Source organism: Chiloscyllium punctatum, chromosome 5 (genome assembly GCF_047496795.1).
Source record: "Chiloscyllium punctatum isolate Juve2018m chromosome 5, sChiPun1.3, whole genome shotgun sequence".
In the NCBI taxonomy this organism is placed as follows: Eukaryota; Metazoa; Chordata; class Chondrichthyes; order Orectolobiformes; family Hemiscylliidae; genus Chiloscyllium; species Chiloscyllium punctatum.
The window spans coordinates 94,311,190-94,336,805 of record NC_092743.1 but is presented as its reverse complement, the minus strand read 5'-3'; the positions used below and the strand labels follow the sequence as shown (position 1 = coordinate 94,336,805).

Below are 25,616 nucleotides of genomic sequence, written 5' to 3'. Positions count from 1 at the left end.
TTTGTGTATAAAATCTTTTTGGAAAGTTGTCACCATTGCAATTAATTAGCATCTATTGGAATATATATATATATTATATATATATCCAAGAGCAATTTAGTTTGGAAAATACCACTGAAGAAAAACATACAGAAACAAAATTTATCATGGATAATTTAAGCCAGATGGGGTATGCAGGAAAATGCACTGCAATTTGTTTTGAATCACTTACCTTCATAATGCATCCAACGAAATGTGACGATACATTGACTTTGTTCTTCACTAAGTTTTTCCTGAACTTGGAGAAATGTCCATCAGCAACCACAGTCAATGGGCAATAGAGTTCCTGTGATTAGAACAATACTGCAGTCATACTTTCAGAAGACTTTTGATAAAGAAGGTTAGGAAATAAAATTATGACACATGGGATTGGTGGTAACACACTGCCATGGATTAAGGATTGAAGAACAGGCAGAACCCAGAGTATACAAATGAATGAGTAATTCCCAGGTTTTACATTCCCTCTAATGTTTCCTGCCACTGTGCAGACCTTCAAGGTTTGTATGCAACAGCAACTTCTGAAACAGGAAACATTGCTCATGTTGGTAGGTTGTGACCAATGGGGTATTGCAAACATTAGTGCTTTGGGCCTCATAATATTCAAAATCTGCATTAATGATTTGAATATGGGTCCAATGGTAATGTTTCCAAGTATTATTTACAAAACTTAGTGGAAACATGAATAAAAGCAAAATATTGTAGATGCTGGAAATCTGAAACAAACACAGGGTGATGTAGAAACTCAGCAGGTCTGGCAGCATTTGTGGAGTCAGAAAAACAGAATTAACATCTTAAGTCAAATATACCTCTTCTTCAGAACTCAATAAAGAACATCACAGATAGAATATATTGTGAATAAGTCCCTACCTGAAACATCAACTCTCTTGATACTCTGATGCTGCTTGACCTGCTTTGTTTTTTCCAGCTCAACACTTTATCAATTCTAAGTGTGAGGTTACCCAATTTAGCAGGAGGAAAAATGATGCAGCATAATTCTTAAATAGTGAGAGATTGGAAGGTGTTGGTTTACAAAAGGATCTTGGTGTTCTTGTTCATAAATCAATGAAAGCTTGCTAGTGCTATAAGCAATGTGAAAGGTAAGTGATTAGCATTTATCAAGATTTGAGGACAGAAGCAAAGAAATCTTGCTTCAACTGTATCGAACACCAGTGACACCGCAGCTGAAGTATTACGTGCAGTATCAGTCCCTTTTCTTAGGAAGGTTGTTCTTAACATTGCGGAACTGCAGTGGAGGTTAGCTAGACTTACTCCTGAATATTAACGAGGCGATAATGTTGCCATTCCTTTCCCAATCCTTTATGAAATAACTGAATTCTTTACTTCTAAATTAAGGACGATTGTCATTCATTGCAGTGTTTTGAATGCCATAGCAACAGTAGTTGACTTTGACAGGCAATGGTGGTGTCAGATTTGGGAAATGTGTGGGTCAGGACAATGAAGGGAGTGGGGTTTTGGATCCAACAGGTTAGTTAAGGAAGCATGGGAAAGTTGGCAAGGGGGGATCTGATCGATGAGTTAACGATAAAGATCCAAGGGATGTAAAAGCTCAGAGATGTGCAGTTCGAGAGGTTGGTAAATTGGGAGGACAGTTCAATAGTTTTTTTAGATTAGATTAGGTTCCCTACAGTGTGGAAACAGGCCCTTCGGCCCAACCAGTCCACACCGACCCTTGGAAGTGTAACCCACCCAGACCAATTTCCCTCTGACTAATGCACCTAACACTATGGACAATTTAGCATGGCCAATTCACCTAACCCGCACATCTTTGGACTGTGGGAGGAAACCGGAGCACCCGGAGGAAACCCACGCAGATACAGGGAGAATGTGCAAACTCCACACAGACAGTTACCTGAGGCTGGAATCAAACCTGGGACTTTGGTGCTGTGAGGTGTAAGGCTAGTTTTAAATCGTCTAACAGTTACCTATAACTACTAAGCTTAAGAGAGTCAGAATCCTCTGAACAGCGGAACGGTGGCTCAGTGGCTAGCACTACTGCCTCACAGTGCCGGAATCCGGGTTCAATTCCAGCCTTGGGGCGATTGTCTGTGTAGAGTTTACACATTTCCCCCCATGTCTGCTTGAGTTTCCTCTGGGTGCTCTGGTTTCCTCCCACAATCCAAAAATGTGCAGCTTAAGTGAATTGGCCATGCTAAATTACTCATAGTGTTCAGGGATGCATAGATTATGTGCATTAGTCAGGATTAAATGGGGGAATGGGTCTAGGTGGGATACACTTCGGAGGGTCAGTGTGGACTTGCTGGGCTGAAGGGCCTGTTTCCACACTGTCAAGATTCTATGGAATTCTCTGACTTCATTGGACCCTTTCAGAGGATACAGGGGGAATTGTCTATCAGAAAACTGAATTTCTCAGGCAATTAGTCTGGAATCATTTAACCCAGAGATTCTGCTTGGTCATGACATTCAATTCCCGGCTTCACTGCTCTGAGAGATGCCCATTGGCCACTGGAATATCTGAGACAATTACACCATTTCCTCTGCACAAGGTGTCAACTTGGCATTCCACTTCATCTCTAGAAGCCCAATACTCTCATCTAGCAACAGCTGGGTACATGGTGCTTTCATCATTATTTCCTGCAGCATTTGGAGAGTTCTGTCTTGTTGGTTAATTTGTTTGATTTGAGCAAGATCCTTGTTTTCCAGATTAAATGTCTCTACTGGGTTGATGATTTTCAGGGGTTGTCAAACTGTTGTTCCTCACTGAATGGTAGAAGATTTCACACTTTGTATTACCATCCTCAAACTTCTTAACAGAGTGCTGCTCTCAACAGTATGTTAGCAATATATATTTGTTTCCTTCCTTTGTCATGTCCTGATAGTATCCCTATTAATGAAGTTGCAATCTATGCAGATGCTTTGAAAGAGTTAGAAGCACTGTGAAAAAGAGATTTTGAAGTGGCGTGTGTTCAATATTCTATTGTTGTTTTGTCTCTCCCAAATGAATTGATTAAATGCTGACAAAGACAATAACCAGTCACTCTTTCTCTATCTGACTGTCTATTGTTCAGGTTATATTAATGCCGTTGATGAGAAAGTGAGGACTGCAGATGCTGGAGATCAGAGCTGAAAATGTGTTGCTGGAAAAGTGCAGCAGGTCAGGCAGCATCCAAGGAACAGGAGAATTGACGTTTCATGAAGAAGGGCTTATGCCCAAAACGTCGATTCTCCTGTTCCTTGGATGCTGCCTGACCTGCTGCGTTAATGTCGTTGATGCAATGCAAATGCAACAGCTTATCTTGCTGCATTATGATTGCTCCAAGTCCTGTCTCAATGATATCACACTGCATGGTGACTTCATCATTGGCATTGTAGTACGTCAAAGCTGAAAAATATGTTGCTGGAAAAGCGGAGCAGGTCAGGCAGCATCAAAGGAACAGGAGGATCGATGTTTCGGGCATAAGCCCTTTTTCAGGAATTGTAGTACGTCAACACTGGCATTGCCATCATTAGTTGATTCTTGTGAAATATGTTTCATGTTCTGTGTGCAATATCAATGCACATCTGTAGCAGTGAGCTTGTGCAGAGGTGCACTGTCTGACGACAAGTTAGGCAAGTGCTTTTCTAGATAGTTCATGACTCCAACAAACTATTGCACTGTTTTCACATCTGTTGTTCACTGCATTTCAGCTACTGCTAAGATTCTGATTGTGATGATTTCTTCCATCATATCTCCACAATCCACAGATTAGCAGATTATTCACAACAGCAACAACTCTGAGAAGACCATTGACTATCTCAGATTGCCTGAACTGATTTTCTTCTGGAGCAGTGGAAATGCCAAACAGCATGCACATCCAACAGTATCTTTCAAGTACCATCCAGAAAAGAGTTAAAAAACAGCATTTATCCAGTGTCACTTGCCAATAACCATTGTTAAAACTGAGGAGAGTAAAACCTTGGCAAATGAGTAGTGGGATTTCTTCAAAGTTTTATTGACATCCCGATGCTCTCAGTTTTTCAGATTTTTTTCACTGTGATCATGCTGCTAATCCAGATTTAGGGAGTTGTCACTTTCTGATTACTCCTGCTTTTCCTATTCGTTTATCTTTTCTTAACTTAATTTATATTTTGTGTTTTTTCAATTCCACAGTAGAAGGAATGGAAAATGAACTGCCATTTCACTCAATAAAAAGTTCAAAAGTACAGAATAATTCTTTACTTCTTTCTTACTGTTTCTTTCAGTAGTTGGCTCACTTACAGCTCTGAGAAACCATACATTTTCAATTATATCAGACTGACACCATGTTTCAAGTGATATGTGTTTAATAGCTCCCACAGACTGCACTTTGAAACAGCATATATATTTGTCACAATACTATGGCAAGATAAGGTGCAAATGTATTTGTAGAAATATGAAAGACCTCAATCCTCCACACTATCAGCAACACCACCCCAAACTGGCCTCAATCCTTTTGTGTTCAGGCCACTATTTCCACACTGGCCTCAATTCCCCAGCCAACACCATACTGTCTTCAGTCCCTGAAACACCACCTTAGCTTGTTCTCTTCACCTCACCAAAAACACACCCTATCAAATTCCAATACACTGGGCTTGAGTTTTGCTCAACCCAAGTTCTGAATTCACCTTTATCATGATTTAGACTTGCTGGTGTTGGACTGGGGTGTACAAAATTAAAAATCACACGACATCAGGTTATAGTCCAACAGGTTTAATTGGAAGCACTAGCTTTCGGAGCGCTGCCACAACCACCTGATGAAGGAGCAGTGCTCCGAAAGCTAGTGCTTCCATTTAAACCTGTTGGACTATAACCTGATGTCGTGTGATTTTTAATTTTGTACATCTTTATCATACCATCCTAAGGCCTCCAGTTCCTATCCCAACCCACTCCTAATAAAATCTAAGGTCTTCAACTCTGTTGTTGAGATGACCAATTCCACCACCAGCACCAAACTTCACTTTGAGTTCAGCAACCCTCCCAACTGACCACGGAATACCCAGCTTGGTTAATCTCTCCTCCTACCCCACCCGCCAACCCCATCCCAGACCACTGGCAACACCCTTTCCCACAGTCCCTGATGTTGTGGCCATCAGTGACCAGTTCCCTTCTGTGACATCCTAGCCACCAGTCAATCAGATTGTCAGTCAGGCTGGGCTTTGGGGGAATAGCAATCACTGAGGTCAGATACTTATCTGCATGCTGGGAAATCCTGTAGACCAGTTAAATGAAAATTCTGCACACTGAGTCTGCAGATCTTATGGGTGGGAATTTGTTTACAGGCTCACATCCAGTGATGTTCAGGCTAAAATTGTTCCTCACTAAAATCCTTTCTGGGGGTTCCAATGTCTGTTGTGTCTCCACAGGAATGGGAGACGGTGAAGATTGCAACAACTTTGAGATCAGGAGACCATCCCATCCCTTCTCACCCTGGTTCCGGAAGATGCAGCTTTCACTGGCAGCCGAAGCAACTGGAACAGGCCTGGAACTTTCACCACCCATTGGCAACAAACTTAAAATTAGATTCGTGAATTTAGCGGTGTGTGTTCACACACTGGGCACAAGCCATTAGATCGCTATGTTTGTTAGTATTGTACCCCCAATTAATTGGTATTCTTTTAGAGATGACAAAAAAAAATGTTATGTAACTTCCATGTTCCGTAGCGCTGCCCATGACTTGGTATTGCATAAATAAAGGACATGCTCAACTGAGAAATGTCACTTCAGATCAGTAACCTACAAACCTTTATATCACCTCCTTCTTTCTCTTTGTATTGAACTCCTGTTACTTTTCCATCCTCCTCCAGTAAGTGTGTCACTGTTCCTTCAATGAATCGCACACTGGAACATAACAGTGGGCAAATTAGTTTATTCTCCTGCTTTAAGCCAGCTTCACCAATAATTATTCTATTCTGACTTTAAACTGTATACATTTTTGTACCTATTGTGGATTATCCTTAAATTTCATAAGATTATTTTATCATTTGACGGAATAAAATTTGCAGGCATAGTAAACTAACGGTGGGTCAATGGCGAATGCTTACTTGGGTTCTGCCATGGCTGCATTTCTGAGACCAATGATGAAACGTCCATGGTGAAATGCTGTCCCACATTGCACTTGACTGCTTTCATCCAGAGGATAAGGGACTTCCACCTCTGTCTTGCTTTCCATGTCATGTATGACATAACCTTTTATGATGTGGGCATCAAGACCTTCAACAGCACCTTGTTGAGGAGAAAGTAGAGATATCTAAAGAAGAATTGCAGCATTAGAGGGAAGAACAAATTGAATGATTCCAGGGAAGCTAATGTGAAACCATTTTCTTTTCCACTGGAGGAAAGAGAATGAAGAAGCAATGTGTTTCAAATCTTGAAAATGGCACTGCCCCATAGGAAACAACATTTTTAGTTAAAATGTGTTTTTTCTTTTTTTGAACTGGAGGACATAGGATCAAAATGGTCATGCCTCAAGGCTGGCTACACATTTAAAAGCTTTAAATGTGAATCTGTCAAGCAATGGATTGAATGTAAGCAGCATATGTTTTGTGCTGGTCAGTGAATGGAATATTCATAAAAGTCATTCTTAATACAAAAAGAATAGAGGGATTTCTTTGTTGTTTTTAATTTTCAACTGTCTTTCTTAGGAACGTTGAGTTCTGCAGAAGCCATGATAGTGCAGTGCGGCTGATGTAATGTAGAATGATGGGAGACTGATCTTCCCCTTTCCCACAATTTACAGAGTCATAGAGATGGACAACACAGAAACAGACCCTTTGGTCCAACTTGTCCATGCTGACATGATATCCCAATCTAATCTAGTTCCATTTGCCAGCACATATCCCTCTCTATCCTTCCTATTCAGATACCCATCAAGATACCTTTTAAATGATGCAATTGCACCAGCCTCCACCACTTCCTCTGGCAGCTCATTCAATACACACACAACCCTCTGTGTGAAAAGGTTGCCCCTTAGTTCCCTTTTATATCTTTCCCCGCTCACCCTAAACCTATGCCCTCTAGTTCTGGACTCCCCTACCCCAGAAAAAGGACTTTATCTATTTATCCTATCCATGCTCCTCAATATTTTATAAACCTCTATAAGGTCACCCCTCATCCTCCAATGCTCCAGGGAAAACAGCCTCAGCCTATTCAGCCTTTCTCTATACTCAAATCCTCCAACCCTGACAACATCCTTGTAGATCTTTGCTGAACTCTTTCAAGTTTCACAACATCCATCTGATAGGAAGGAGACCAGAACTACACGCAATATTCCAAAAGTGGCCTAACCCATGTCCTGTATATCCACAGCATGACCTCCCAATGACCTCATATTCAGTACTCTGACCAATAAAGGAAACATACCAAATACCTTTTTCACTATCCTATCTACCCGCAACTCCACTTTCAAGGAGCTATGAACCTGCACTTTAAGGTCTGTTTGTTTAACAACACTCCCTAGGACCTTACCATTAAATGTATGAGTCCTGCTAGGATTTGCTTTCCCAAAATGCAGGACCTCGCATTTATCTAAATTAAACTCCATCTGCCATTCGTCAACCCATTGGCCCATCTGGTCAAGATCCTGTTGTAATCTGAAGTAACCTTCTTCACTGTGCACTACACATCCAATTTTGGTGTTATCTGCAAACTTACAAACTATATTTCCTATGTTCACATCCAAATCATTTATATAAATGACAAAATATAGCAGACCCAGCACCTATCCTTGTGGCACTCCACTGGTCACAGGCTTCCAGTCTGAAAAGCAACCCTCCGTCTTCTATCTTTGAGCCAGTTCTGTATCCAAATGGCTAGTTCTCCCTGTATTCTATGGGATCTAATCTTACTAACCAGTCTCCCATGGGGAACCTTGTTAAACACCTTACTGAAGTCCATATAGATGATGTCCACTGCTCTGCTCTCATCAATCCTCTTTGTTACTTCTTCAAAAAATTCAATTAAGTTTGTGAGACATGATTTCCCATGCACAAAGCCATGTTGACTATCCTTAATCAGTTCTTGCCTTTCCAAATACATGTACATCCTGTCCCTAAGGATTCCCTCCAACAACTTGCCCACCACCGACGTCAGACTCACTGTCTATAGTTCCCTGGCTTTTCCTTACCACTTTTCTTAAATTGTGGTACCATGTTAGCCAACCTCCAGTCTTCAGGCACCTCACCTGTGACTATTGATGCAACATGCAAGGGGCCCTGGAATCACTTACCGAGCATCCCACAAAGTTCTAGGGTACACCTGAGCAGGTCCTGGGGATTTATCAACTTTTATGCATTTCAAGACATCCAGCATCCCCTCCTCTGTAATGTGGACATTTTGCAAGATGTCACCATCTACTTCTCTACATTTATATCTTCCATGTCCTTTTCCACAGTAAACACTCATTTAGTATCTCCACCACCTCCTGCAGCTCCACACATAGGCTGCCTTACTGATCTTTGAGGGGCCCTATTCTCTCCCTAGTTACCCTTTTGTCCTTAATGTATTTATAAAATCCCTTTGTATTATCCTTAATCCTATTTGTGAAAGCTATCTCATGTCCCCTTTTTGCCCTCCTGATTTCTCTCTTCAGTGTACTCTGACTGCCTTTATACTCTTGTAAGGATTCACTCAAACTCTCCTGTCTATACCTGACATACGCTTCCTTCTTTTTCTTGACTAAAACTCAATTTCTCTGTATTTCCAGCATTCCCTACACCTACTGGCCTTCCCTTTCACCCTAACAGGAATATACTGTCTCTGGACTCTTGTTATCTCATTTCTGAAGGCTTCCCATTTTCCAGCCATCCTTTTACCGGCGAACATCTGCCCCCAATCAGCTTTTGAAAGTTTTTGCTTAATACCGTCAAAATTAGCCTTTCTCCAATTTAGAACTTCAACTTTTAGATCTGGTCTATTTTTTTTCCATCACTATTTTAAAACTAATAGAATTACGGTCGCTGATCCCAAAGTGCTCTCCCACTGACACCTCAGTCACCTGCCCAGCCTTATTTCCCAAGAGTAGGTCAAGTTTTGCACTTTCTCTAGTAGGTACATCCACATACTGAATCAGTAAATTTTCTTGCACACACTTGACAAATTCCTCTCCATCTAAACCCTTAACACTATAGAAGTCCCAGTCAATGTTTTGAATGTTAAAATCCCCTACCATAACCACTCTATTATTCTTACAAGTAACAGAAATCTCTTTACAAATTTGTTTCTCAATTTCCCTCTGACCATTAGGGTGTCTATAATGTAATTCCAATAAGGTGATCATCCCTTTCTTATTTCTTAAATGCTTGCAACTAACTATGCATACCAGTATTTTCTGAATATGTTCATATTAAAAAGGCTTTATTTTCTTTCAAATTAAAATTGCTAGAGATTGCAGGATAGCAATCAACTGAGCCCAAATATTTTTGCTTAAATAATCCTATCTTGTAAGTCTAACAGTGTTTTCTTTCTTAAAATATAATTGCCCCTGATACCCATAGGATGAGGACACAGGTTGACCTGAGTGTCAAGGTGTATCCTTCAGGCTATTACTGCAGACTGTATCAAAGTTGATAGTTTTTATTTGGGGAGGGGGGGCAGCTGAAAGTACAAAGAGACCAATCAGCGACTTAGAGACATATTATTTAATGTTTTGATTCTAACACATTTCAAACATTAACATTAATCAACTTTCCATTTGACATATTGCTGAACCCACCCAGATTACTTGCATTTATAAATAGGCAATGAAAATTCACACTTCAAAGTAAAATGTTAAACTTGCCATTAGTTTGATTTGATTTTATTTATTCTTTCCCAGGACATATGCATTGCTGCAAAGGCCACATTAATTGCTTTGAGGAGGTAGTGATAAGCTGCATTCTTGAGCAGTCTTTGATACAACTGAATGGCTTGCTCCGTCAGCTCAGAGGGGATTTCATGGTCCACTAGAGAGCTGAAGATCTCGAGACACATAGAGGTCAAACTGGCTAAGGACAGAAGATTTCATTGCTTAAAGGGCAAGAATGAATGATTTTTACAACAAAATGGTCAGTACATGATCGCCATTACTGATTCTAGCTATTTTTGTTCCACATGTATATAACTAACTGATTGGACATTTGCCACCAGCTAAACTAAGATTTTGTACATCTGGATTATTCATTCACTAACATAACCATTTCGCTGCTGTACATGGGACTTTATTACTGATCAGCATTCCAAGTTAATATGCCAGTCTCGAGTGCCTTTTTAATACCTTCAAGACCAAGTGCTTTTAATGCACGATATCCCCCAGGCTGCAACAACTCTCCAACAATTCTGTCTGGTTCCTTCAGGTCTCTCTCGATCACTGTCACGTTCCTTCCGTCCCTTGCAAGGACAGCAGCTAACGCAGATCCAAGGACGCCAGAGCCCACAATAATGATCTCTGGATCAGACTGGGAAGAAATCTTGGTGCCTGGAGAGTTTTCTGTCTGAACACACTCTGAGAAGCTGAGCTTCATTTTCTTGGGCTGCATCAAGACAGAAGAAATGAGAAATCTTCAATCTTATTTACTATTCTTGAAATTCTGCATGGGTTTTTCCTGACCCTTGCTGTACAATAGGCTGAAAGATTGATGGAAACCCCAGGGAAACAGCATTTGGGCCATAAATGGACAGTTATCCCTTGGAAATTTACCAAAGTTATGACAAGAAACCAGGAGAAACTTTATGAAATATTTCTGGGACATTCACAGAAGTTGACACAATAACTTGCAATTTATATAGTGCCTTTACCATTGTAAAATATGCCCTGAAATAAAAAGTTAATGATGCCTTTTCCAATACCATTGCTATCAAAGTCATTGCTTGTCTAACTGTGAGGACTATCCATGAGGATTTATAAGTATTGCCTTCAACTTGATGGAGCAGTGTTCTGGCAAGGCAATGTGCAATCTCAATACTCAGCTGGTTCCCTTATACATTGTTTCCGATAACAATGGTATTGTATTTGCTTATAGCTGTAACAGAATTTATTTAGTCTTTGGTAGATGTCAGTGTTCACTTACTGATCATTTTGTGGCCATGTGCACTGATATTTCAACTGGTTACTTTATCTTAATTATCCTTGACAACTTAAAAATCAAAGCAACTCCCCAATAATTAAGTTTATAATTGTACAGTTTTGAAATGAAATCTAAGGATCACATCTCAGGCTCAAACTACCATCTTAGCTCAACTAATTGATCTTGGATGAAATGACATTTCAGTGTCCTGCAGGTGAAGAAAGGGGAGATCTTATACTTACTGTTACTAATCACTATCTGGCGACTCCAGCTGGTAAATGCAAAGTATACAAACCATTTGAGGACAAAATCAAGTTCTAGTGTGATTTCTCTCCAGGATTTTCTAGACCTGCATCCTGATGAATAGCTACTTAGGCAAAGTAATGAAAGAACTAATAGCTCCACAATATTCTTGGTCTTATCATGGTTTTAAGACATATTTACAGGGTTGGCTAAGGTAAGAATAACATTAACAATAAAAACTAGAAAAGCCCAGCAGGTCTGGCAGCATCCGTGACAAGAAGTCAAAGTTAACATTTGGGTCCAGTGAGCCCAAAGGCTCACCAAACCCGAAACGCTAACATTGATTTCTCTTCACCGATGCTGCCAGACCTGCTAAGCTTTTCCAGCAACTTATGTTTTTGTTTCTGATTCACAGCATCAGCAGTTCTTCCAGTTTTTATTAAGAAAAACATTAACTTTGTTTCAGAAACATTTTTGTGTGGCTTCATCTTGTCATTAGCCTGCCAAAAAGAATAAGATTATGTGACATTACATAATTTCCTGTCTCATTAGTATATTATACAGTCAAAAGCATTCTCTTATACTTCAACTCCCTCCCAACACTCTGATTCTATGTACCATATTATATTTCAGTAATCCAACCCAGTTCCAAACAAGTTTCTGATTTCAATTTCTTTTGTACAGGGTTAACCACTCTGGTAGTTTCATTTGTCTACATGACTACATGATTGTATTCAGAGCTCCTGTGGAGGTGATTGTGAATTCTAATACTCCATGTGGTCTCTCAGACTTTGATGAGGAGAAGCAAATTGATAGATAGGCTCTGATTTAGCAATAGGATCTTCATCTGGATCTCCTTATAAATGCTATCTCAAGTTTATTTGACTGAGCTGATCACGGCATCAACTGTGTATAAGATTGCTTCTGAGTAGAAATGAACTTGTCTATTCTTTTCACTATACCATATTTATTTGGTTTGAATGAACGGACCCTGAATGTGATGTCTGTTCCACCAGTTGTCCTTAATAACTTTGGTCTCAAATTCAAACTAGCTGTCCTGGTTGAAGATCTGGTATTTTATGATATTTATTACTGTTGCAGCCATTTTCATTCCTCTATTCCCTCACTTTTTTCAAGTGTGAAGGAGAGTAAGTAACACATTCTCAGTCTTCTTCCCACGAAGGGTTCACATGGAACTAAACCATTCTGAATGACAGCTCAGAAGTACAAGTTGAACATCATCATTCTTTTACAGAAATGCTTTGACTGTATGGACTCTTCATTCAGCTTCACTGTTGGTGAAGCTGATGATATGGATAAATCCACATGATGCTCTGAACTATTTCAAATATGCTTGGGGAAACGGTAGTCCATTGTCTGACATTACAAAGTAAGGGATTCTTTGTGCTGCAAATATTTCCTTCAGTGATGTAACACTGCAGTCATTTGACTTCTAGTATGTTATTATCAAGAACAATTTTATCTGTGGGTTTGCAGGGGTACATCCCAAAATGTTCGTCTGATTGTGAAGCAAAGAAAATTTACGTCAGCAGTTCTCTTCTCTGCTGATGATGGATACCACAAGTAACATAAAGCTCAAGTAAACAAGTAACTTGTTATAATCTCTTGCAATTAATTTGAAAAAGCTGGCCACCAAACAGAATAGCTGCTCTGGCTCTACATTATATATACCCAGATGCCCCTGGTGCAATTGTACAACATAATGAGTTACGGGACTCTTGAGATGACAAACCTCTTACTATATATAATTACATCATCTACTACACTGAGGTGGTTTCTGTGTTTGTATTATGGTCTGAGAATGGGAATATATCCTGGCCGTTCTTTGACACAATACGCTATGACCAAAATACACATGTCCATCATGTTTCTGTGTGTCTCTAATTTCGTTCAATCACTGTTGTTTATAGAGTTGTGGTTATTATTGTTGTACAAAGGTTTTTCACATCTTCAAGGAACATTGAACCTTGGGTACAAGAATATAGGATAAGCGATCCGCTAAAGTTTTCTATTTGTTTGGATTGTTTTTGCATCAAACTTCACCATCCTCAGTGTGAATCATTGCAGTTATGAATGCATTTTTGCTAACTCCTAAGAACGGTACTTTCCAAAGTGGAGGTTGGGACACCAAGTGGGGTTGCAAGCTGAAATTTTGGAGTCATGAGCTGGCAATAATGGCTGCTGTGGAGCTGTGATCATGTTGTTGCAGCTCCTGCTCTAACAGGCAGGCCCTCACATTTTCAGGCCTTCCACCCCCACCTAATCTTGCAAAAACTTGCCCTCGACACAGGTTAACTTGTTCAAAGGTATCCACCAGCACAATGACCTCACCAACGAACATTTCTTATTGAAATGGAAGTGGCCAAGTTTTCTTTTTTCAGAGACACTTAAATTTTAAATGCAATTTGTTTAAAGACAATTTCGTTTTTAAAAATTAAATGAAATAAAAGCTAGAGGGAACAACCCAAGGGCCTAACTATCATACTCCTCACCCACCCCCCCCACCCCCCCCCCCCCCCCCGCCCCCCTCACTCATCATGGCCCGATTCACATTTCACCTTTGCCATCCCAATTTTATTGCTGAAAATGTGTTGCTGGAAAAGTGCAGCAGGTCAGGCAGCATCCAGGGAGCAGGAGAATCGACGTTTCGGGCATGAGCCCTTCTTCAGGAAGCCCTCCTCATGCCCGAAATGTCGATTCTCCTGCTCCCTGGATGCTGCCTGACCTGCTGCACTTTTCCAGCAACACATTTTCAGCTCTGATCTCCAGTATCTGCAGTCCTCACTTTCTCCTCCATCCCAATTTTATTGCCTTCTTTCCACAGTGCGATTCTCATCTCCTTCTCCTCGTTCCAAAGTCTCCTATTCCCAGAACCAGCCCGCAGACTGACCACCATTGCTCAAAGCCTTGGGCTGCGCACAGCTCCAGGCTTTAAGTTGCTCACGGCTCTCCCAATCACAGGCTGGTTGTCTCCTGCATTTGCAGCACCAGGGAGATATATATATATATATATAGAGAGAGAGAGAGTGAGAAAGAGACTCTGACTGGAGGAGCATTCTAGGAGAACAATACATATCTGTATTGGATAATCTGAATTCAAAAAAAGCAGTAAAGCAGACAACAGGCTACATTAAATACCCTGGCAGGCAATATGTATCCACTGAGCTGCAGGTTGAGCATCTCTACTATAAAAGATACATTGGTAGCTCTGGGTCATAGTGAACTGGAATATCAAGCAATATCAACAGCTCTTTCAAGAAATTAAAGACCATTGTTGTGCTTCCTCCCAGCCTCATATCCTGTCTTGTTGTAACAGCTGGCTTGGTGGCTCATTGACAAAGCTCAGCAAGGTAAGAACTTGACAACTTGTTTACCATATCCTTGAATCACTGAAGGTCAATCATGTTGTAAGGAGCTGTAAATTCCTTAATTGCTCATGTCTTCTGCAGATCAACTCTGACATCAGATACATCAATGATATGCCCAATGAACTTGACAGTTATCTGCAACAATTCATATTTGCTCTTGAGTGTAAATCCTGTAGACATTGCAGCACAGCTCACAATCTTGTGTCATGTTCTGCCTTAGTGGATTCATGCATATTATCCATGTGACACAGAACCTACCTAGTCCTTATTAGATATTTGACATTATCCCCTGGAAGATTCTGACACAATGCAATGCCAAAGACTAATCTGTTGAAAAAGCTCTTTCAAATGGTAGAATGGAGTATATGAGCAATTTATCTTCATCAAGGAGTAATTCCCAAAACCACTATTTGTATCTAGGTTCTTGAAGACGGAAATCTTTGCAATTTGACTAAGAGCTAGTCGATACAACAAATAACAAACATGAACTTCATTTTCAACTGCTTTGTTCAGCTGTGTGCCATCTACACAGATTCTGTTACATACTTTGAGGTTTGCCACTGGGACCTTGACTGAGCAACAGATTGTTGGTTCTGTCACGTGAAATGACCTGTTGTTTCAACACTTGCTTTGTTTCAAGACAAAAAGTAATATGTTATGCTATCTTCAGCTTTCCTAATTCTATGAACAGCTGTGAAGCTGAAGGTTTTAAGCTGGTCTTCTCAGTTTCTCTAATCTACAAATCAGATGTAAATTGGTACAGAGTGAAGAAATCTGTTTAGGATCACATGTAAGTTTTCAATGATTATTCCCTGTGACCTTGGGTTCTATACCCCCGGCCCATGTAGTTTTATACAACGAAGTTTCAGTCTCAGAAACAACCAAAGCTATTGAACCTCTGTCAACATCAATCATGTCTTGTTTCCTTTTACTAGGATGTCAGTATTACAGTAGTTTCATCTTGGTTCCCTGATGTCACGAAGGCATCACCCCATTGTTTATATCTCCTATTTTATGGATCTTGTAAAGTTCTTGCTATGACACTACTTGGAAGTGACCCTTGTTTTTGCAAGAATGGTATTCAACTTCTCCCGACACCTGCTTTTTCCCCACCACACTGTAACAGTTAGCTGGGGTGGTTGATGCACACTTTTCATCTCTCCTGGGTTTTTGTACTGCCACTTCTCTTACTTTTAAAATCAACATTCTCCGGTAGCTGGTTTTTGGATCGTGATTCTCCCTGTCACTTCAAATTATGGATCAATTTTGTTTCCTGACCTTGTCTTGTCTGTTCAGTTGAATTACCTTGTTATTGTGAAGTCATCTCTCAACTGCAAGTCATCAGAAAATGTGTCATTGCAGACTTTGTCAGCAATTCCATCCCAGATTAGTTCTTCTTTTAAGCTGCTACATTTACAGTTCTCTGCAAGCTGTACAAATTACTGATAACAAGTATCAACATTTTCCTATTATTATTTAACATATTAATTAAATTTAATCTGCTCTGTTATGGTAATTTTTAAATTTGATTGTAGTAGACATTGAGTGCTTTTACTGATTTGTTGCACATAGGCTTTTCTTCATTTATTCCTTGCATTATGGGAATATATTTTAACTTTCAACCAATTGCATAAAATACAGTACTGACCAGCCCACTTATCAGTTTTGTAATGAAGCCAGGTTTGATATGATACTCCATCAATCTTTGGCATCAATTTAGTCACAATACTGCTTTTCTGCTTTGGCAGAAAATTTTCAGCTTTTGCTAGATTCACTGCCACCATATAATATTCTTGGTCTTTTACTGCTAAGAATATTTATAGAGTTTGAAGTGGTAATTAAAGCATTAACTTCCATATAAGAAGCACCTTACTGTGGCTTCCATTTTCCACTATGCTGCAAGAGAGAGCATGATCATATAACACTGCATCACACCCTATGACATACAGTGTGTCTTCCATGTAATACAGTCTGACTTAGCCTTTTATACCATTGACCAATTGTCTCTGCATCAGTTGGTTATGGGCTCATGCCCCATTAAGGGAGTACTACACTCTCTGAAATGCTGTCTCTTGGATAATATATTCAACCGATGCCCTGTCTGAGTTCTCAAGTGTAAGAGATCCTGTGATACAATTTTGAAGGAGATAGGGGAATTTTCTTGGTGTCCTTACACTATTTATTCCTCAACAAATATCAAGATCATTTAACATTTTACCACCTGTGGCAGTTTGTTGTGCAAAGGGTTGTCAACTGGGTTCTTACTTTGGTGGTCTCACTTCACAAGCACTTTATTGACCACACAGCATTTTTGAGCATCCTGAGGTCAAGAAAGATGTTAACTAAATGTATTTTTTTTATCACAGTCAACATGTCAAGAAGTGGATGAGAGAAATTTAGAAAGCAGTTTTCAAAATCAAAACTTAACACTGACAACTCTTAACAAATATTTTGAATATTCTTTAAATTCCTGAGGTTACAATAAAAAAGCTAGGATTTTGTATGGCTCAGGTTAAACTCTGCATTGCAGCTTAGCCTTTCATAGATGATAACTGGAATGTGAATAGAAATGCTGTGTTGCACACTCTGCTGCTAATTCCTGTCACCATTTCAGAAGCATTCAGACCTGTGATCTACTCCATTTTGAGTATACTGAAATGAAAACTAAGATGTGCATTTTACACAATGATGTGATTGTATTAGTCCCACTCCCACTAGGTGTGCAAAGTATAAAATGACAAAATGCTTTCGTGATGTCGATCACTATCAGAAATGATCCTACTGAACAGACCTCAATTCACATGAGCATCATCTAAACTTTAACCTTTTCCAAAAAGATCATTCACCTATGCATATTTTAAAGCTTGCAATGTAACCTCTGTACGATTGAATATTGTCAAAATCCTTGTTAGCAGTTTTCAATTTAGTTAAAAAAAAAGGTTCTAACTGCAATCCCTTGTCCCTTCAGTGATGGTCCGCTTCTTCTTCGTTACTCATGGAATTATGAAATGGTTACCATATGGTCCACTGTACCCCTGCAAACTCTTTGCAAGAGCAGTTCACCCAGTCCCACTCACTCAATCTTTTCTCTATAGTCCTGTATATTATTTTGTTCAGGTGATCAATTAAACTTCTCCTTAAAATCCTCCAGCAGCTTTGTCACCTTTAAGACCATATGACAGAGGAAGAGAAAATAAGCCATTTGACCCATCGAGTGTGATCCAACATTCAAGCTTGGCTGATACGTTTCTCAACCCCTTTCTCCCCATACCCCTTGACAATCAAATGTCTGCGTATATTTGCCTTAAATACACTCAATACCTGGCCTCCACATCTTTCTCTTGCAATGAATTTCATAGTTAAAAAATATTCACACCCATCTCTTTGGTCAACCTTTCTGATGATCCAAATAATCTTTACCTTCCTGCTTAGGCATTAGTGCTTCAGGGCATATTTTATAGTTTAAACAAGCACAAGTGTAATTCTTTAATCCATTTTGTAATACAATGCTATAATTTCAACATAAACATTAAATTATTACATCAAACTTTAGATAAAAATATCGGTTTATCTTGGCAACATTGGCTTGTCCTTACTGTGCACTGAACTGTCAATGCAGACATTATCTCAGTCACTATTCAATTGCTGCCTCTGAATGACAATTAATAATTAACAAGGCAGCAGTATATTTGAATTATGTTATGTTTGAGTTTAGGTGTCAGTTATGTCATGGTTAAGGAAAGCCAATATTCTTGTCATTAGAAAACACTTTTTGGCAAAGTCAAGTTTAAACATTTGCATCTTTAGATTTTTAGGTCAACTCAAAATATTTCAAAGTATCTAAATAAATAGTTGAAGGCTCATTCCCCAACCTGCTATTGTTTATACGTGGTGAACATGATCTTTCTTAATTATTTCATATTTAAAACATTATTTTCAAACTGTTCTTCGAATGTTACCAATACATTATAGTTCTTTCAAGTCATTTCCTTCTTCAAACAAAACAGCCAAAGGATAACAAACTGATTTTACAACTACTCGAAAAACACTCATGTACAAATATGCCGCCAAATTTATATTTACTGAGTCAGAAAAAAGTTTCAAAGCAAGATTGGAAATGTTTGACTGTACCGACGTATTGGACAGCAATTCGTTATTAAATTAGAAACTAGAACTGTTTTGGGCAGATTTTACAACATATTTAGCAATCGGCAGTACATCGTCACAAAAATAACAAATATGTACCATATGCATGATAATCAAGGGTATGTCTTTTTTTTCTGGTTGTAACAATGAACACTGGTCATTCCGTACCTACCTTGCCTTGCTCGGTATTGATGGAGTCTGTGGACCCGCTGAAGAGGGAGCTTGCCAGGGGCAGGGCTGAGAGAAGTTGAGAGATGAACCCCAGGTTTGAAGGTTGCTTTCTGCCTTTCCCTTGTCCGTATCTGTATCGATAGGACAGGATCAAGCCTAGGGAGAAAAAGATCAGGAACGCCCCGAGCACCTCCTTGTTAGCGTAGCTCACGCTCAGTAAGCCATCGCATTTCTTATACACATAAGTAAAAGTCGCAATTCCCAGGAAAGTCCACATTATCTTTTTTTATAAAGGTTCTCTCAAATTAAATTGTACCTCACTAATTTTCCAGAAGAGTCCGAACAATTTTTTTTTACTTCAAAGCAGCCCTGGAACATAAATACAAAATTAAATTATGACTTGGTACATTGCTTCACTCAAAGGTTCAAAAAATGTTCACATAGATTTTCCTCTCAATTAGCTCGTAAATGATCTTCACCCTCGGCTGATCGCTGTTGAAGAAAAAGAGAAACATAATTCAAATAGGCAGATAAATACAATTCTTTCACAGTCCAACAAATACAAAATATATACCTGCAATTTTGTTAAATTCAAGTCAGGGCTTATAATCTCCCATTTATTATTTGATTCAAATACTTTAAGCAATTTATACATTGATTATGCCGTATAATGTAAATTTAAGAGGCCAATATGATGATAATAACGATGGGGCTCAGAAAGAGGCTAGTCGGCCCTTCGTGCCCGTGATATCAGTTTTCAATATTTGACAGCACAAAAGCATTTGCAGTAACCTTACTGTTATGTTTGTAGCATTTTTGTTTTGTTTGTTGGTTTTGTTTCCCGGAGTGAGGAGATGGTAGTGTGATGGGATACAGCCCAAAGTACTACTCCGCTCTCTATCTCTCTCTCTCTCTCCAGATGCCTGGCACTAGGCGAGATGTAACAAGATGTGAATGAAGCGGCGGAGTGACAGCGTGGGCCCGCCCCCTTTGCCCTGCTGCCTGTCGAGGTCCTGCACCAATCAAGACCCGGCGTGACGGTGAGCAGAGCTCACGCTATCCGGAGACTGTCCAATGGGAGCGAGCCGCAGGGAGGACCCGCCTTCTCCCGTCTCCTAGCATGATGTGATGTCACAAAGAGGGAGCCGTAAGATCAGCATCCATCTGTCACTCTATACCCCAATCATCAGGTTCTCTCTCCATTGCATTGCGAGACGCTGTTTCCAACACACAGCAATCAGTGAGTGAGCCATTACACTCCTCCGCACTCCCCTTTTGGAGCCTGCCCTGCCATTCAATCAGAGCCTGCTTCATCTTACTGTGTCCTCTGTCTGACTTCTCTTCCCTAACCCCACACCTCATCCCTCCATCCCCATAATCCTTCCCTATCTAAAATCTGTCTATATTCAACGAGCCAGTCTCCACTGCTCTCTTGGGAAGAAAAGAACAACACTTAACAGAAAGGACGGTGAAGTTAAATACTTAATCTCTTTATTTTTCTGCCTTTGTGATCTATATTTTCGGGTTTTTTTCTGTTTTAAGGTGACGCCAGTGGCTACATAACACTCCCTGTATTGAGTAACAATATACACATGACAATAAATAAATCAAAACAAAGCAGAGTTCCACAGGCTGACAATCCTCCTTGGGGTGGAATGGTGTCTCACTGGTCAGCATTACTACTTCACACCACCAGGGACCTGGGTTCAATTCTAGCCTTGGGTGACTGTCCGTGTGGAGTTTGCATGTTATCTTAAGTGGGTTTCCTCTGGGTTCCTTCCACAGTCTGAAGATGTGCATGTTAGGTGTTTTGGCCATGCTAAATTACCCTGCAGTGTCCAGGGATGTCCATGGTTACCCATAGGAAATGTAAGTTATGAGATGGGGTGGTCTTCAGAGGGAAGATGCAGACTTCATTGGCTGGAAGCCACCCATCCGCACTAGGGATTCTATAATCCAAAAAAATCTTGCCACCATCTTAAGTGGGAGCCCTGATTCTAGGCTCCTCCACAAGGGAAAGTCCTCACCACAAACTGTCAATGAATTAACTTTCAACAAACCCTCATCAATGAAATGAACAAGTGATTTTGCTAAACCTTGAGGTCATATTCCCTGTTACTCACACAAGACCATTAGACAAAGGAGCAGAAGTAAGCCACTCATCCCATCAAATCTGCTCCACCATTCAATGAAATAATTGAGCAGTGGGAGACAATTAAAAAGTATTTGTCCTGGTATTGGTTTGAAAGGTGAGACCACCGGGGCAGTGCACCCTGGATGTCAAGAGAGGTATAGGATTGGATAAGAGAACAAAGGAAACCTTTAATAGATACTGAAGGCTCAAAATTGGAGTATGGAAAGTGCAGGTGGTTGCTTAAAGCAAAGGAATCATGACAGAAAAGGAGAGACATGCAAAAGCACTGGCAGATATCATAAAAGAAAATCCAAAGATTTTTTAAACAATTATACTGATAGGACCATACAATTCATACAATTCGTATAATGCAAAAAGAGGCTATTCAACCCATCAAGTCTGCACCAACCATCCAAATAGCTTTTCATCCAGACACCACCACCCACCCCACCTCATAATCTTGCAAGGGAGTTTTAACCTAACCTGTAGGTTCCTGACACCAAAGGACAATGTTTAGCATGGCCAGTTCACCTGACCTGCAGATTTCTTTTGATTTATTTTGGTTTCCTGCCTAGCGGAAACCCATGCAAACACAGCAAGAACATGCAATCTCCACATGTTGCCCAAGGCTGGAATCGAAGGCAGGTTCATGCCACTGTGAGGCAGCAGTGCTAACCACTGTGTCACCATGCCACCCACGCAGGGCATACATTGGAGCAAGAGCATAACCAGGGAAAGAGCAATGTACATGAGGGACCAAAGTGAACTGAACTATGTGGAGATGGGAGGCATAGTTAAGGTTTTAAATGAGGACTCTGCATCTGCATTCACAATTGAGGTATAGAACTGGAAATGAGAGAGGATGGCTATGATATATTTGAACAACTTATTATTGAGAAGGAGGAGGTATTCATAGTCTTAGCAAGCTTGAAAGTGAATAAATTCACAGACCAAAGAAGGGGGTCTGATATTAATTTTTAAACCCTATCTGGTTGCAGGAAGGGTGCCAGAGGTTTGGAGGACATTATTCAAAGGATAAACCAGGAAACTCAGGCCTGTGAGACTAACGTCCGTGGTAGGGCAACTATTTGAAAACATTCCAACTGACAGAATTGATCTCATTAGGACAAGCAAGGATTAATCAAGAATTGTCAGCCTGCTTTGTAAGAGTGATATTGTATAACAAATTTGATCACATTTTCTGAGGAGGTAATGAGGTGTGTAGATAAGGATAATGCAGTTGGTGTAGTCTGCAGGGATTTGGGTAAGTATTTTCAAAAGTCTTGCATGGTAGGCTTGTTGAGAAGCTAAGAAGCCATGGGATCCAGGGCAACTTGTCAAATTGGATCCAAAATTGGCAGGAAGCAGAGGGTGATGGTCAAAGAATATTTTTGTGACTGGAAACCTGTGTCTAGTGGTATATCATAGGGTCAGTGTTGGGTCTTTTGCTGTCAGTTTTGTACATTAATAATCTAGACATGAATGTAGGAACTATGATCAGTAAATTCACAGATTGGAGTGGTAAATAGCACGGAGGAAAGTCATTGGCCACACAACAGTGTAGATGGGCTGAACAGTGGCAAATGGATTTTAATCTTGAAATGTGTGAAGCGATGCATTTTGGAAGGGCTAACAAAGAAAGGGAGTACAGGATGAATGATTGGACTTGAGTAAGTACAGAGTATCAGAGAGACCTTGGTGTACATGTCCATAAACCATAGCAGGCAACTGGATAGGGAGATTAAAAAGGTACATTAAATACTTGCCTTTATTAATCTGAAAACAAGAATAACTCAGTTATGATAGAGCTAGATACAATGTTACTTAGGCCACAGCTGGGTATTGTGTACAGTCCTGGTTGCCATACTATAGGAAGGATGTGCTTGCCTAGAGAGGGTGCAGGAGAGATTCACCATGATGTTGTCTGCGTTAGAGTGATTCAACAATGAAGACAGACTAGATAGGCTTGGGGTTATTTTCCTTAGAGAGAGAAGACAGAGGGGGTGGATATGATTGAGATGTACAAAGTTCTGAGGATCATAGACATGGAAAGTAGGGAGAAATATTTCCTCTTAATAGAGAGATCAATAACGAGGGAGCACAATTTTAAGATAAGAAGCAGGAGTTTTAGAGGGAATTTGAAGAAACTGTTTTTCATGTAATGGGTGGTAGGTACCTGTAATTCATTGTCTGAAAGAATGGGAGAGGCAGAAAGTGTTAAGATATTTCAGAACTATTTAGGTGAACACTTGAAATGCCTTAGCATACAAGGCTATGGGCCAAATGGTTGAATATAGGATTAGAATAAAAATGGGATTAAAATTTAAAACAAGTAGAAATTGCTGGAGAAACTCAGCAGATCTGGCAGCAACACGTGGCGAGAAAACTGAGTTAATGTTTCACGTCTAGTGACCCTTCTGCAGATCAATTAACTGTTAATGAAACACTAACTCTGCTTTCTTTTCACAGATGCTACTGAACCTGCTGAGTTTCTCCAGCAATTTCTGTTTTTGTTCATTTTAGATCTCCATTTGCAGTTCTTTGTTTTATTTTAGAACACATGCATCAGTGGCGCAGACACATTGGGCCAAATGGCCTCTTTCCCTTCTATAAAAACTCTAACTAACTGTCTAACCCCCTTACTCCATGAATATCATCAGAAAGTTTATATTGAGGCCAATGTATCAGTCACTTGTCCCTGCAATGCATGCAATGTATGAATGCTACCTTCTGCTTTGTATACAATGTTTGAGCCCTTTCTCTCCAGACTGTACTTACTAGTCTCACCTTGCAGCCAGTGTATGACACCTTCCCACCACACTTAGTGGACTAAGTTATATGCTGGAGGTGTGGTCTCCAATGACTGGGACTAAACGTTCAGCTTACCGTTTTTTTTGCCAGTTCACAACACCGCTATTTAATGGCCATTAGGTCTTTAGTTATCTGTCCTTCTGTCTTCCCATCCCAAACAGTTCCACCTCCGAGAGCTGCCAATTGATCAAATGGCTGGTAGCTCTTTGGTCCCACTGCAACGCAAGGAGTGGCTGCCACTTCTGGCATTGTACCCTTTCCCAACAACAATTCTCACAAGTGTAGACAACTTGTGTTGCAGGAGTTAGCCATTCAGCCCCTTGAGCCTGTATATAATTATGGCTGAAGGCAAATCTGTATTCCCAGCTACCCCAACAGTCTTTCAGTCCTTTGGAAACATTCCCTTTTACATCTACCCTGTCAAGACCCTCAGGTGAAACCCAATGCACACTAGGATTGAAAGAAGGTTAATGACTTTTTGCACTCTACAGGGACAAGTGCCACATCTTCTCTCTGTTACTTCACACTTAGAGGCAGTCCAAATCTGTGCTATTGCACATGTTCCATACCAGTACTCATAGACCACAACTCTCACTACTGCGTGCATCATGTTCATACAAAGGCTCTCACACGCGTCAGCATCTCAAACTACTAACCATTCCTTCCCTGGAAGCTTCTTGCTCACTCCTGGGAACAACTCACCACTTCTTCTGATCCTACCACAACATTAACAGCTCTTCCACCCATGTCCATCATACTCAAACTCTCCTTTGACTCCTTGCAGGAAAAAATCTTCTAGGGGAAAGTGAGGACTGCAAATGCTGGAGATCAGAGCTGAAAATGTGTTGCTGGAAAAGCGCAGCAAGTCAGGCAGCATCCAAGGAGCAGGAGAATTGACGTTTCGGGCATGAGCCTTTCCTGAAGAAGGGCTCATGCCCGAAACATCGATTCTCCTGCTCCTTGGATGCTGCCTGGCCTGATGCGCTTTTCCAGCAACACATTTTCAGCTCCTTGCAGGAAAAATTGGCCTATCTCCTGGCTTGATGTAGCTGTAATTCCCAGAATGGTTGCATTTGACCTTGAGGACTGACCATGGCCTAATCCCTGAACTGCAAGGACATTGATCCCCAAATTCTAGTGGGAGCATGTGCCTGTCTGACCATGGCCAATCCCCCAGTCTGTAATTGGACAAGCCCCTTGACTCACTGTGTTGGTAGCCTCTAACTGACTGTAGTCCCCTTGGCTCCACTAGGGACTGTGCCCTTTGACATTCGGATACATTCATTTGATTGAAGCATGGCAGTGTGTTTGTTGCTTTAGCTGTTAGCAAATGCTGCAGTTGTGACATTGACTAAACCTGGTGCTGCATTGCAACAGATCAATCCCTTGACGGTTCAGTGCACACAACCATGACTAGTTATCTACCTCTCCCTCTATGATTAAAAGCAATGCAAACCACAGGGACTGACAACTTCCAGTACCAAGAAATGACATAAAATGCATCCTATGTGGATGCATGAGATGCATCTGTGTCACTACATGCAAAGCATCCTGGCCAAAAGTGTCCCTGAGTTTCAAAGTGAAGTCCTGAGCGCTGAAGTGTTGTGAAAGTTGGCATGACAGCAGGCATGATAATGTAATAAGAT

At 40.4% G+C, this 25,616-nt stretch overlaps 1 protein-coding gene across 1 annotated transcript in view; it reads right to left on the bottom strand.

Moving 5' to 3' along the window:
• The window catches only part of sqlea (squalene epoxidase a), a 29,843-nt gene extending 9,842 nt beyond the window's left edge, over nt 1-20,001 (bottom strand). The window contains exons 1-6 of the mRNA XM_072570786.1: nt 19,823-20,001; nt 19,027-19,517; nt 10,287-10,542; nt 6,079-6,259; nt 5,779-5,875; nt 212-325 (exon numbers count right to left, since the gene is read on the bottom strand). Of these exons, the coding sequence (XP_072426887.1) occupies nt 212-325; nt 5,779-5,875; nt 6,079-6,259; nt 10,287-10,542; nt 19,027-19,302 (924 nt within the window). The 5' untranslated portion in view covers nt 19,303-19,517; nt 19,823-20,001. The remainder of the gene's footprint in view (nt 1-211; nt 326-5,778; nt 5,876-6,078; nt 6,260-10,286; nt 10,543-19,026; nt 19,518-19,822) is intronic.
• Nucleotides 20,002-25,616: the final 5,615 nt, after the last annotated feature.